General features: G+C 41.7%; 1 protein-coding gene and 1 long non-coding RNA gene across 3 annotated transcripts in view; one reads left to right on the top strand and one right to left on the bottom strand.

The window, feature by feature from the left end:
- Window positions 1-14,896, bottom strand: part of cenpi (centromere protein I) — a 97,207-nt gene that overhangs the window by 48,244 nt on the left and 34,067 nt on the right. Inside the window, exons 7-9 of the mRNA XM_078547012.1 lie at window positions 3,192-3,281; window positions 1,727-1,849; window positions 1,336-1,482 (exon numbers count right to left, since the gene is read on the bottom strand). Of these exons, the coding sequence (XP_078403138.1) occupies window positions 1,336-1,482; window positions 1,727-1,849; window positions 3,192-3,281 (360 nt within the window). The remainder of the gene's footprint in view (window positions 1-1,335; window positions 1,483-1,726; window positions 1,850-3,191; window positions 3,282-14,896) is intronic.
- Window positions 1-14,896, top strand: part of LOC144683708 (uncharacterized) — a 116,946-nt gene that overhangs the window by 77,027 nt on the left and 25,023 nt on the right. The gene's annotated exons all lie outside the window — the stretch shown is intronic.

The raw sequence follows: 14,896 nt of genomic DNA, 5'->3' as shown, positions 1-14,896 counted from the left end.
GGTCCGGTAGCATCTGTGAAAAGAGAAACAGAATTAACGTTTCAAGTCCGTATGACTCGTCTTCAGGGAAAATGTGGAGTTAGGCAGAAATGGCTTGGGGTAGTAGTGGCAGAAGGTGGGAAGTGGTGTTCCCCAAGGATCAGTGCTGGGACCACTGCAGATAGCAATATACACTAACAATTTGGACTTTGGAAACAAAAAGCACAATTTCTAAATTTGCGGATGATACCAAATTATGGGGATAGTCAATACGGAGGAGGATTGCAATAAATTACAGGAAGACATTGATAAACTTGCAGAATCAGTAAATAATTGGCAAATGAAGTTTAAAAGATAAATGTGAGGTAGTGCATTTTGGTAGGTCGATCACTTATTACTTGGGAGGTGTGATAGAGGAACAAAGGGATCTCAGAGTACAAATACACCAATCACTAAAAGTTGTGCCAAAGTAAACTAGTAGGAAAAGTAATGGAAGGCCATAAAAATAAAGCAAACCAAGCACTTGATTTAATTTCTCAAGGGATGGAATTCATAAATAGAGAACTTATGCTAAACCTGTATTGAACCTTGGCTGGATCACATATAGAGTATTACGTGCAGTTCCAGTCATCATCTTATAAAATGGATAGAGAGGAACTGGAGAGAATACAAAGATTTACAAGGGTGATGCCAGAAATGCAGGGAATGCACATCAGGAAAGGATAACCAAGTTGAGTCTCTTTCCTCTTGGAAAAAAAAGGCTGACGAGTGATTTAATAGAGGTCTTTAAAGTTATGAAAGGTTTTGATAGAATGGATACAAGGGAAGGGCATAACTAGAGGCCATCAATATAAAATAGTCACCAAGAAATCCAATAGGGAATTCATGAGAAACTTCTTCACCTAGGGTGTGGTAATAAAGTGCTACTTGCTACCACAGGGAGTGCTTGAAATGATTTGTATAGATGCATTTAAAAAGGAAACTAAATGAGAAAAGACGATAGAGGGCTCAGGTGGAGGATAAACACCGGCGTGGACTGGTTAGGTCGAATGGACTGTTTCTGTCTGTGTTGTGGATATAGGCCTACAATGAGTCTACTTCTTCTGAAGACAAATGGGAGAAAGTTGCTAAATAAAACCAATAAAGAAAAAGTTAACGGTCATCTGCGTTTTCTTCAGTATAAATGCATACCTATGCATTGCAGGTAGACTAAATGAAACAGAATATTTTTTGCACTTATATGGAGTGCCACACTCCTCAAAACATTTACAACTGCAGAGTCTAAATGAGTTTCAAACCACTATACAAGAATGTTCTGAGCCACATAAGTTCAAATATTATTTTGCTCTGCCTCACCTCTATCCGATCAAAGTTCTGTAATAGTTGGGAGAACGTAGCTAGCTGTTCCAAAGGAAACATTTTGCTCTGCATCAGGGAACAAGACAGTTCTAAGTGTGGAGCAGTGCTGACAACTGGAATCAATTCATGATGCATCTTCCTTTTCTGCAAAAACGGAATGCAAAACTGAAGCCCAATCACAACCAGTGCTTAAGATTACAAAACACAGTCTCTGCTTTCAATTCCATAACTTTGTCCAGGCTTTTACAATCAACTTATTCCGGCTAATAACAATCGATTTCAAGACATCTCTACAATACCAATTTGCTCACTTTACTAGTGTGAAAGACATCAGAATAATCTCTGCAGTAGCAGAGTGCATTCAGGGAAATCTGGGTAATTTACCTACCCTTTTCCGTGTCGGAGGCCCCATTAAATTTACCAAATCTGGGGTTCCAGCTAATTGCCTGTAACCATTATTCTGAACCCTTTCAATTGCTTTCTTCCAGGATGAGCCAGACACTTGGAAGCTCTGTGAGAAGACAGAGATTTCATGATTACATAATGCAATATTCAAAAAAGTACACTTTTCTAAAGTTCAAACACATTATATATTTTTTAAAATCTCTAAACTGTAATAAAACAAGACTATTGTTAACATCTGTAAAGAGAAGAAAATAGGTGAACATTTCAAATGTGAATTCCATCAGAATTACTTTGCCTTTGGCATCTGGGTTAAACTTTAGCCCCATCCAGGCTAGGTTGGATTTAAACCCAACAGTCCATAAGCAAAATCTTTCTCACTCGCAAATAGGTTGTAGGAATAAAAATATCCAGTATCATAAATCATACCTCCAATACAGCAATTCATATATATGAAATTTCCATAGTTTTCAGATTCCAAGGATTCATTTTAACACTATTTTATCATGCATGATGCAAGTAATTTAGTTTACTGTTGCATTCCAGTATAATATACATCTTTATAAAATGCTTGGGACCTTCAAAACGTGATGACACCTTTCAAAATATCAGAAAAGAACATTCATTCATACACCCCTCCCTCATCTGGAGTTAGAAGTTGAAAGCACCTTCCAATCTACAAACTTCTCTTACTAACCTCAAGTTGAACGTAAGCAGTTTATTTAAACAAACAGACCTTGTAAACTTAAAAGAACAGGCCAGCTTAAACACAGAAGTAGTGCATTGTGTATGTAAGGCATAATGCTGTAGTCATTATACAACATTCTAATTAATCATAAACAACATCAGTATTTTGAAAGATAATATTTCAGGGAACAAAATCCTGTCAATAGCATATCTGGCATTGTGCTTGGTTTACGTATGTTAAGAAGAGTATTTTTAGCTGACTTGTCAGTTAATAACGTCAGGGTTCTACAGCATATTTGTTTTAAATGCAACCTAAAGCACATATTCATAAACACATGGAACAACTTCACAACAGGCTTTTAAGATTACAGTTCAGATAGACAAATCTGCTCTCATATCAGTATCTAACATTGAAGATATGAGGCATTTATTTTTGTTAAAAGCGATATATTGTGTATTAAATAATTTTCTTTTAAATGCCAAATTTCTTATCCAGAAGAGATCCATATACAATGAACATGAACAAAAAAAAAATTAAAAAAACCCAACCAAACAAACATTTGTCTTTCAGACATTTAAACTTGCCTAGCAGCCAAGAAAGCATCCCAAAATAGAGATTTAAATTTTTTGAAAAAGTCAACCCCAAAAAAATGAGCCCTTTGCATAGGACAAAGGTGGCTAAAACCACTAATTTAATAGCCCTCTCAGAATGTTATATTAAATGGCAAATATTAAGATTGCAAAAAAGTACAAAAAAGACATACCTTGGGTTTTCCAGGAAGTGCCAAAGAAACATATTCAGGTGCATGGATCTTATACAGCAAGAGAAGAGCCACCAGGTGTGGCTGCATTCCCTGAAAAACAGATTAAAACAATCAATGCATGCACAGTAGAGCTTATCCAGTCTTGGAAATTTCAATTCCTAGTATACTTAGTTTTGGGATAGAGAGTTCCAAATTCCCACTATCCTCTGTGTGAGAAAAAGTGCTTCCTAATTTCACTCCTATATAGCTTAGCTCTAATTTTAAGATTATGCCCCTTATTTGAAAAACTCCAGAGAAAATAATTTCTCTGCATCTATCTATCCTATTTAATCTCATTATTTTACAGACCTCAATTAGATGATCCATCAACCTTCTAAACAAGGGAATACAAACTAAGGTTCATACAACCTGTCTTCATAATTTAATCCTTTGAGCCTCAGTATCATTTTGCAGAATCTGAATTGCACCCCATCCAAGGCCAATATAACTTTTCTAGATAGTGTCCAATACTGCACATAGGACTCCAGGTGGTATTTGATAAAGCTTCTAATAGCAACAAATATAGTAACGTGCAAATAAAGTCACAGAATCTCAGAATGGTAATGGCACAGAAAGTGGCCATTCAGCCCATCATGTCTTCACCAACTCATTCCAACTCCCAAGAGATAAATGGTACCAACAGCCCATTCGTCATTTTATTTACTTTTTGTTGATGTGCACTAGCTTTTAGCCATTTGTATACATGAACACAGAGATCTGTTTGGTCCCATGCAGCTCCAAATCTTGCACCAAGAAAATAATGACACCAGTGCCAAATATTTGCTTAGCAAAATGAGGGATGGAGTGTTTAAGAATGAATCATACTAACTGCAGGAATCTAATCTCATCAAGCACCACTGGGACAAATACAGCAGTCAGATGCAGAGTGACATATCATCTGCTGGACTCCAAAAAAAAAATAGGTCCCATTCTTAACCCCCATAGGACATTACCTACATGAGTGGTTACCACAGTCAACCTGTGGCTTCTCAGAAAGATTGCCTCCAATTGTCACTATACTGGCAGTTTTATGCCTTGGTTCCACGCTTGGACAGCGAATTAAGGATACCTAAATTTATTTATAAAATCCTTACAGCCAGCAAATGGAGGAGAGTTTTCGGTGAGAACAATTTACACTTGAATCCAGAGCCCAGAGGTGAAAAGTCAATTTCTGATCCGTGAAACCATGTAGTCTCCCAGAATAAATAGATAAAATAAATAAATAAATGCTTGAAAGGGTGGTAGAGACAGGAACCCTCAACATTTTAATATTTAGATAAACATTTGAAACGCCATAGTATACAAGGCTACAGGCCATGTGCTGCAAAATAGGATTAGAGTAGATAGGGGCTTGATGACCGGCACAGACATGATGGGCTGAAGGGCCTCTTTCCATGCTGTAAACTCGATGAAACTATGATAAAATTAATCTATATTAAATGTTTAGGTCATTTTGCTTTCTCGCGAAGCGTGGATGCTATCTGGAGAAGAGCTTTTTTTATTTGTTTGTTCACAGGATGTGGGCATCGCTGGCTAGGCCAGCAATTATTACCTTTCCCTAATTGCCCTTGAGGTGGTAATGATGGACCGTCTTCTTGAACCGCAGCAGTCCCTGTGGTGTTCCAGGATTTTGACCCAGTGACTGTGAAGAAGCGGTAATTTGGTTCCAAGTCAGTATGGTGTGTGGCTTGGAGGGGAGCTTGCAGGTGGTGGTGTTCTCATACATCCGCAGTCCTTGTCCGTCAAGGTGGTAGAGGTTGCAGATTTGAAAGGTGCTGTCAAAGGAGCCTTAGTGAGTTGCTGCAGTACATCTTGTACATAGTACACATAGCTGCAACTGTGCGTCAGTGGTAGAGGGAGTGAATGTTTAAGGTGGACGATGGGGTGCCAATCAAGGGGCTGCATTATCCTAGATGGTAGCAAGCTTCTTGAGTGTTGTTGGAGTTGCATTCATCCAGGCAAGTGGAGGGTATTCCATCATACTCCTAACCTGTGCTTTGTGGATGGTGGATGGGCTTTGGGGAGTCAGGTGGTGATTTACTCACTGCACAATTCCCAACCTCTGACTTGCTCTTGTAGCCACAGTATTTATATGGTTGGTCCAGTTCTGGTCAATGGTAACCCCCCAGCATGTTGGCAGTGGAGAATTCAGTGATGGTGATGGCATTGAATGTCAAAGGGGGATGCTTAGATTCTCTCTTTTTGAAGATGGCCATTGCCTGGCACTTGTGGCAAGTAACATTCGCACCACACATCAGCCCAAGCCTGAATATTGTCCAGGTCTTGCTGCCTATATACATGGACTGCTTTAATATCTGAGGAGTCACAAATGGTGCTGAAGGTCGTGCGATTGTTACGATCCCAGCTGCTGATATACTGGACAAGTCAGATCCCAGAGTGAAACCTGGCTTGATAGATCCAAACTTTTTTTTTTAATGAACTGTGGAGGAAAGTTACTGAACAAGTTCACAGGACTCTGCTGAACTTGTAATACAAAGAATAAAATGTTTCTTAAAACAAGAACAAGTGAACAATATTAAATCAGACAAAAAGGTTGTCAAGGTCTTAATACAAACACAAGAGCACGATTCAAATTCCCATGTTCCTTCACCCCAGCAATATCTTTACAGACACACAAACCAGTGAAGAGTTACCACTGGCTTGACATAAAGACTTCTCGCGTGGGACTGGCACAGTTGCAAACTGCTTTCTTCCAGTGAATTCCCAAGCAGTCACTTGATGCTTTTCACCCAAATCTCATCACTTCCCGAGACACCCAAAAACCACACTTTAATCTCACCGTTTCTTCAACTGCAGAGCAAACAAATTCTCCAAATTCAGTCTTCCAGTAGCATCTCCACTAAAACTGATCACTTTATTGAGTCCTATAACTGATCACTCAGTTAACTACTGTCCCATTAGCCTCAGAGCTTTTCTTCTCAGGGAGCTTAAAATTTCTGTCTTCTCTCTCTGACATACACATTAACATCCCCTCTCTCAACTCCTGTCTTTTCTGTGTCTGTGTCATTGGGTCACTGTCACTAAGGAACAGTAAAGCTTTTATACTGTGTTTTTTTCCCAGAATCACTGAACTTTCAATCCATTTTAGCCCATCTCTAACTTCAGGGGTTGTAAGACCTCATTGAAATGTATATGTACAAACAAGCCCAAAAGACCTGAAGCCTTTTAGTCACAAGCCTCTCCAGACTCCCAAGCATCAAGGTTCATAAATAGAACCTAAATGAAACTGAAACAATTTTTATCTTTCTTAACAAATATCTATACAAATTCAACTTAAAATTATACATTGTTCATAACACAATCATCAGCAAACATCCTCACTTCTGACCTTATGATGGGGGGCGGGGGGAGGTCATTGATCAAGCAACTAAAGATGGTTGGGCCTAGGACAACACCTTGAGAAATCTAAACAGCAATCTCCTGGGACTGAGGTGATTCACCTTCAACAACCACAACCATCTTCCTTTGTGCTAGGTATGACTCCAACCAGTGGCGTATCCTCCCCACCCGCACACACCGCCACCTACCCTCCCCCCCAAACTCCGATTCCCATTTACTTCAGTTTTGTTTGGGCTCCTTGATGCCACACTCGGTCAAACGCTGCCTTGCTGTCAAAGGCAGTCAACTGTCAATTCACCTCGGGTTCAGCTCTTTTGTCCATGTTTGGGCGAAGCCTGTAATGAGGTCAGAAGTAGAGTGGTTCTGGCACCGCCAAAACTGAGCAGGTTATTGCTGAGTAACTGCTGCTTGACAGCACTACTGACGGCCCATCCATCACTCTGCTGATGATCGAGAGTAGATTGATAGAGTGGTACTTGGCTGGGTTGGATTTGCCCTATTTTTTGTGGGCACGACATACCTGGACAATTTTCCACAAAACTGGGTAGATGCCAGTGCTGTAGCTGCACTGGAACAGGGCGAGGGCCACAACCAGTTCTGGAGCACAAATCTTCAGTGCTACTGCCAGAACGTTGTCAGGACCTATAGTCTTTGCATTATCCAGTGCCTTCAGCTGTTTCTTGATATCATGTGGAGTGAAATCGGATTGGCTGAAGACTGGCATCTGTGATACTGGGAGCCTCAGGAGGAGGTTAAGACAGATCATCCACTTTGCACTTTTGGTGCTCCCCACCCCCAAAATTGTCCCCTCCCTTTGTCTCTTTCCCTCTGCAGTCCTCCTGTTCCCCCTCTCTTTCTTCCCCCTGATGATTTCATGTCATGCCCTGTCTTTTTTAGCTTGTCTTCCACTCTCATCATCTGTCCTCTCTTCTCCCCATTGCCTACGTCTTCATGTCACTCTCTTCCCTTCTCATTCCTCTTCCTCACTCTTATCTCCACTGCTCTCCCTCTCTCTCTCTTAATTATTCATGCAGTCTGTTCATCTCTTTCCTTCCTCTTTGACTTACCCCCTCTTTTCCCTCTGCCTCTCAGTTGTTTTACATATTACATTCTTACAGTGCAGAGACAGGCAAGTGCTTCAACCTTGTCTTTTGCACTGATGTGCTGGGTTTCCCCATCATTGAGGATGGGGATGTTTGTGCAGCCTCCTCCTTCAGTTAGTTGTTTAATTGTCCACTACCATTCACGATTGGATGTGGCAGGACTGCAGAGATTAGATCTGATCTATTGGTTGTGGGATTGCTGAGCTCTATCACATGCTGCTTCCAATGGTTGGCATGGAAGTACACTTTTAATGTTGACTTACTTAATGTTGTTTCACTTTAATGATGTTAATAAAGTAGTGTCAATATATCCATCTAACGTTGCCAGTTTCACTAACATGGCTCGCCATAGACTTCCTCTTCTGTGGCCTGTCTGCTCATATGGCCTTTCCCACAGCGCTTCCACTCTCGTTGTCAATCCCATATCCTCCTGCTGCTGGCCTTGCCTCTGCCTCAGTGTTTCTTCCCATCCTTACCTCCCAGAGTCTATTCTTATCTTAGTTCCTGGCGTATGTTCTTGCTGCACTTCTCCTGGCTCCACTGTTGTACTGGCACTGAAATCCTGGGGTCCAACTAGTGGCAGAGGTTGGTCGGTGCAGGTAGTCCTCAGACTTCAGCTGCTACCTGCACCAACAAACTTCTGCCACTAGATGGACACTGGCCAATCTGAAAGTACTGTACTGTAGGCTAGTGTACTATAATTCATTAAACATTTGACATTGTATGGGATATTGCATTTCTTTTATATTTAGTGACGTATTTTATTTAACAACTTTTTTCAACTAGGAATGCACAGTGCTGCACATGCACTGTACAGTATTTCAACTTGTACATTGGCTTTTCTGGGCGAGAAATGTCCGAGTGAATCTAACTCTGGCTTTAACATAGGTTCCGATAGGAATCAATAATTCACTTAAAGTTACTTCACTTAAAGTAGCGATTTTCAGGAGTGCAACCACAACTTTAAGCGAGGACTGCCTTAATACCTTATTTTTAGGAATGCCTGGTGCTGCTCCTGGCATGCCCTCCTGCGCTCTTCATTGAACCAGGGTTGATTCCCCAGCTTGATGGTAGAGTGGGGGATATGTTGGACCATTAGGTTACAGATTGTGGTTGAATACAATTCTGCTGGTGATGATGGTCCGCAGTACCGCTTGGATGCCCAGTTTTGAGTTGCTAGATCTGTTTGAAGTCTATCCCATTTAGCACGGTGATAGTGCCACACAACAGTTTCTCCTAAGTGCCCACAGCACTACGTTCTAGCCTAATTTACCTGCATTCCTGGACTCCACTTCTTCAACACAATGTTACACTATCTAGCTGGAAGTGCATCATGTTGAGAACTTGGTTCCTCTGTCCTGTTATGCTCTGATTAGCAGCCTCCCACTTAATCTTTCTCTCCACCACTGGGATGAGTCAGAATGCCCCATCATTGCTTCCGGCCCAGTATTGCTGACAAATACTCTTCATCTCCACCTCTGATTTCATCTATGTCACAGGACGCAGTGCATAGAGAAAAGAAAAGCGCAAACAAGTGAGTACGTACGCACATAGGGTATATGGTTGCAGATTGGATTACTAATCCACTAATTTCAAGAAAGGGACGTGCAGACACCAGACTCCGACCAAATGAGAAGTAGATTGAGTGAGGAATTGGGAATTTGGTCCAGGTGGGAATTTCTGGTAAGGTCTACTTAACTTTAAATTTAGATTAAGAGTTAGGTTCCTACTTTCAAAAACTGTTAGTTGAAAAGCCTAGTTAAACAGGGAGCTGCCTAAAGTGGCAGTTATCTGCCAATCAGCTGAAAGTAGTTGCCTCAGTAGGTGTTAATTACATTAGCAGAAAGCTGAGCTAGCTCGTCAGTCATCAGAAGCTCTAAATAAGCAGAGAGGTTTTCATTCCACACACAGAAAGGGGAGCACAGACACCAGACTACTCTTAAGTGAGATGTAGATTGAGTATGGAGTTGGGTATTTGGTTCAGGTAGGAATTCAGTGCACAGGGACAAAGAAGTGCTCCTTTTTCTACTTTTTTCCAGCCTCTAGTGGTTAGCAAGTTTCCTTCCTTGTCTCCAAGCTAGGAAAGTGCAACTTTCTATTACTTTAGCTATGTAAATTTATTAATTGACTGATTAAATAAATAAGGTTAGACAGAAATGGTAGGGCTGGTGGTGTTCCGTGACTGCAGCCTGTGGAAATCTGTGGAACGCATTTCAAGCCCAGACATCTATTCCTGCACTCAGTGTCTGCAGCGTAGGCAATTTCGGCTTCGAGCTGCTGAGCTGGAGTCTGAGTTGCAGACATTGCGGGGCATCAGGGAGAGGGAGAGTTACTTGGACACTTTGTTCCAGTAGGGAGTCACTCCCCTTAGGTTAGGCAGAACCTTGTCAGTGGTCAGAGACAGGAAGATGTGTCTGCGAGTCAGGCAGGTAAGGGGGATAGATATAGTTCTCTGTAGTCGAGAGCTTGAGTCCAGATGGTTGTGTTGCCTGCCCAGTACCAGAGCTCGGAGCTGGAAAGGAACTGACAGTGAGAGTGGAAGGGGGAGGATCCAGCGGTCGTGGTCCATGTATGTATCAACAACATATAATTTCTTGAAATTAGTGGATTAGTAATCCAATCTGCTACCATACGAGATGCTTGCTACCTGAGTGGATGTGGATAAGGGCTGCAAAGTGGATGAACAGACTGACCACGGTGAAGGATGCTATTCAAGTGGCGTGAGCAAAGAGGAACATGGTAGTGATAGGAGACAGTATAGTCGGGGGGATAGATACAGTTCTCTGTAGTCGAGAGCTTGAGTCCAGATGGCTGTGTTGCCTGCCCAATATCAGAGCTCAGGGCTGAAAAGGAACTTGCAGTGAGTGGAAGGGGGAGGATCCAGTGGTCGTGGTCCATGTAGGTACCAACAACATAGGCAGGATGAGGAAGGAGGTTCTGCATAGTGAGTTTGAGGAGCTAGGCAACAAAACTAAAAAGCCAAACCTCAAGGGTAAGTCTCTGGATTATTACCTCAGCCACGTGCAAATTGGCATAAGGTAAAATAAGATTAGAAAGATAAATGCGTGGCTCAAAGATTGGCATGGAAGAAATGGGTTTTGGTTCATGGGGCACTGGGACCAATGCTGGGGAAAGTGGGAGCTGTACCTTTGGGCCAGTCTACACTTGAACCATGCTGGGACCAGTGCGCTAGCGAGTCATCTAACTAGGGAAGTAGGGAGGCGGGGGGGGGATCATGTAGGGAAAATTGAAGGGAAATGACAAGGCAATTGATCAAGGTAGCAATAAAGGTAATGATCATCAGAGTATGACAAGAAGGGACAGTGACTGCAACCTTGTGCCAGCTGAGAGCATCCTTAATTCAGTTTTTCTGGCCCTAACTGAATTGCCACAGCATTCACAACAAAACAGACGAATTGTCAACTGAAACAGAAATTTATATGTATGACCTGATAGCCATTACAGTGACATAGAAACCAAAGCTGGGACCTGAATATCCAAAGGTGTGAGACATTCAGGAAGGACAGGAAGTTGGGAAAAGTTGAAGTAGCTCTGTTAATTAAAGAGGGCATGAGTACTGTAGTGAGAGATTACCTTAGTTGTAAAGATCAAAACATAGAATCAGTTTGGGTAGAACTAAGAAACAGCAAGGGGCTGAAAACATTGGTGGGTGTTGTTTATAGGCCGCCAAATGGCAATGGTAATGTAAACCACTGTATAAATCAGGAAAATCGAGATGCATTATAGAAGGGTAATTCAGTAATAATGATGGATTTCAATCTGCATATAGACTGGGTAAATCTAATTAGTACTAATGTTGTGAAGGGCAAATTCTTGGAATTTTTGAAAGAGCACTACATTGAGGAAACAATCAGAGAACAGGCTATTTTAGATACATTAGTGTGCAATGAGAAATGGCTAATTAATAATCTTGTTGTAAAGGAGCCTTTAAGAAAGATGACCATAATATGGTAGAATTTTACATTAAGTTTGAAAATTACGTAGTTCAATCTGAGACCAGGATCTTAAATCTAAACAAAAGAAACTATGAAGGTATGACAGACAAATTGGCTATGGGAGATTGGAAAACTATGGGTATGACGGTAGACAAGCAATAGCTAACATCTGAAGAACAAATACATAGTTTACAACAAAATGCATTCCTTTACTACACAAAAACCCAGCAAGGCAAGTGTTCCAACCGTGGCTAATGAAATAAATCAAGGGTTGTGGTTGTTGGAGGTCAATCATCTGAGTCCCAGGACATCTCTGCAGGAGTTCCTCAGGGTAGTGTCCTCAGCCCAATCATCTTCAGCTGTTACATCAATGACCTTCCTCCCATCATGTCAGAAGTGCGGTTTTTCACTGATGATTGCACAATGTTCAGCACCATTCGCGACTCTCCAGATTCTGAGGCAGCCCACGACCAAATGCAGCAAAACCTGGACAATATGCAGGTTTGGGCTGACAAGTGCCAAGTAACATTCGCACCACACAAGTGCCAGACAATGACCATCTCCAACAAGAGAGAATCTAAACATCACCCTTTGATGTTCAATGGCATTACCATCACTAACTCCTCCACTATCAACATCCTGGGGTTTACCACTGACCAGAAACTGAACTAGCCATATAAATGCTGTGGCTACAAGAGCAAGTCAGAAGCTAGGAATCCTGCAGCAAGTAACTCACCTCCTGACTCCCCAAAAGTCTGTCCACCATCTACAGAGCACAAGCAGGAGCGTGATGGAATACTCTCCACTTGCCTGGATGAGTGCAGCTCCAACAACACTCAAAAAGCTTGACATCATCCAGGACAAAGCAGTCCACTTGATTGGCACCCCATCCACAAACATTCACTCCTTCTACCACCAACGCGCAGTGCACCATCTACAAGATGCACTGCAGGAACTCACCAAGGCTCCTTAGATAGCACCTTTCAAACCCACATCCGCTACCACCTAGCTGGACAAGGACAGCAGATGCATAGGAACACCACCATCTGGAAGTTCCCCTCCAAGTCACTCACCATCCTGACTTGGAAATATATCACCATTCCTTCACTGTTGCTGGATCAAAATCCTGGAACTCCCTCCCTAACAGCATTGTTGATGTACCTACACCACATGGACTGCAGCAGTTCAAGAAGGCAGCTCACCACCACCTTCTCAAGGGCAATTAGGGATGGGCAATAAATGCTGGCCTAGCCAGCAACACCCAGATCCCATGAATGAATAAAAAAGAACGAAACAAATACTGTGTGTCTGTTTTCACTGAGGAAAATATGAAAAGCCTCCCGGAAATAATGGAGAATCAAGGGACTAGTGCAAACAAGGAACTACAAGATATTAATATTACAGGTCGAGTATCCTTTATCTGTAAATTCAAAAACCTAACACATCCAAAAATGCACCTTTTAAAAAAAATCTAATTGACCTTTTGCACAGGAAGTCTTGTTGATTGGCTGCACCGTTTACCTTGCGAGTCTTTCGGTGAACTTGCCAGCTTCTCACTATTTAATAAATACTCATTATTTCTAAACTGGGTAACCTCACATTTCTTCAAATTGTATTCCATCTGCCAAATTTTTGCCCACTAGGGTATGCATGGATCAGTGCTTGGGCCCCAGCTGTTCACAATCTATATCAATGATTTGGATGTGGGGATTAAATGTAATGTTTCCAAGTTTGCAGATGACACAAAGCTAGGTGGAAGTGAGAGTTGTGAGGAGGATGGTAAGACCCTTCAAGGGGATTTGGCGAGGCTAAGCGAGTGGGCAAAAAAATTGGCAGATGGAATACAATTGGAATGAATATGAGGTTATCCAGTTTGGTTATGAAAAACAGAAATACGGAGTATTTCTTAAATGGTGAGAGGCTGGCAAGTTTTGAGCTTCAAAGGAACTTGGCTGTCTTTGTTCATGAGTCACTAAAAGCTAATTAGGAAGGCAAATGATATGTTGGCCTTTATTCCAAGAGGATTTGAGTGCAGGAGTAAAGATGTCTTCCTGCAATTATAGAGGGAGTGCAACGAAGGTTCACCAAACTAATTCCTGGGATGAAGGGATTGTCCTATGAGGAAAGATTAAATAGACTGGGCCTTTATTCTCTGGAGTTTAGAAGAATGAAAGGTGATCTCATTCAAACATACAAAATTCTTGCAGGGCTTGACAGGGTAGATGCAGGAAGGATTTTTTCCCTTGGCTGGGGGTTCTAGAACCAGGGGACACAGTCTCAGAATAAGGGACAGGCCATTTAGAACTGAGATGAGGAGGAATTTCTTCACTCAGAGGGTGGTGAATCGTTGAAATTCTCTGCCCCGGAGTACGAGTACGCTCAAGACTGAGATCGATAGATTTCTAGATATTAAAAACTTCAAGGGATATGGGGATAGTGCAGGAAAATGGTTTTGAAGTAAAAGATCAGCCATGGTCTCATTGAATGGCAGAGCAGGCTCAAAGGGCTGCTCCTGTTTCTAATGTTATGTTCCAATAACACAACCAAAGACCTGGACTAATGGTCCAGAGACATAAGTCCAAATCCTGCCACAGCTGCTGGGGAATTTAAAGCTCAATTAATTAAATTTAAAAATTTGGAATACGAAAAAAGTTAGTCTCAGTAATGGTGACCATGAAACTACTGGATTGTTGTAAAAACACTGCCTTTTAGGGAAGGAAATCTGCCAATTTGACCCCATCTAGCCTGCATGTGCCTCAGGACCCACAGCCACATGGTTGATTCTTAACTGTCCTCTGAAATGGCCTAGCAAGCGAGCAACTCATTTGTATTCAAGAAAGTAGTTCACCACTGTCTTCTCTTGGGAATGAGGGATGTAATAAATGTTGGCCTTGCCAGAAATGTTCACATCCCACAATTGAAACAAAAACATGCAGAACGGAGGGGTATAGGCACAAAGGCGGTCAGTGCTATAAATTAATTTATTTTTGGGGTGGATGAGAAAATGGAGAACATGTTCTTCTCTCTGCCCAAGATGAGCAATGAAGAACTGTTAAGTATTGAAGTAGGGAAAATAGATTTAAAAACCCACTGGGAGAGAAGAGAAGAGGACTCCACTGCATGTGGGAGGGTGGGCTGGTACACAATGGAGAAAAAAGGCCTTTGAAATTACAAATAGATCACACTCAAATTTTGGGAGTAGATCTCATTCCACAATCAAACAGGCAGGACAGGTTTTCTAGGTTGT

The sequence above is a fragment of the Cetorhinus maximus genome, chromosome 8, assembly GCF_964194155.1.
Source record: "Cetorhinus maximus chromosome 8, sCetMax3.hap1.1, whole genome shotgun sequence".
NCBI classification, from domain to species: Eukaryota; Metazoa; Chordata; class Chondrichthyes; order Lamniformes; family Cetorhinidae; genus Cetorhinus; species Cetorhinus maximus.
The sequence above is the reverse complement of the archived record's forward strand: the minus strand, read 5'-3'. Positions and strand labels throughout refer to the sequence as shown.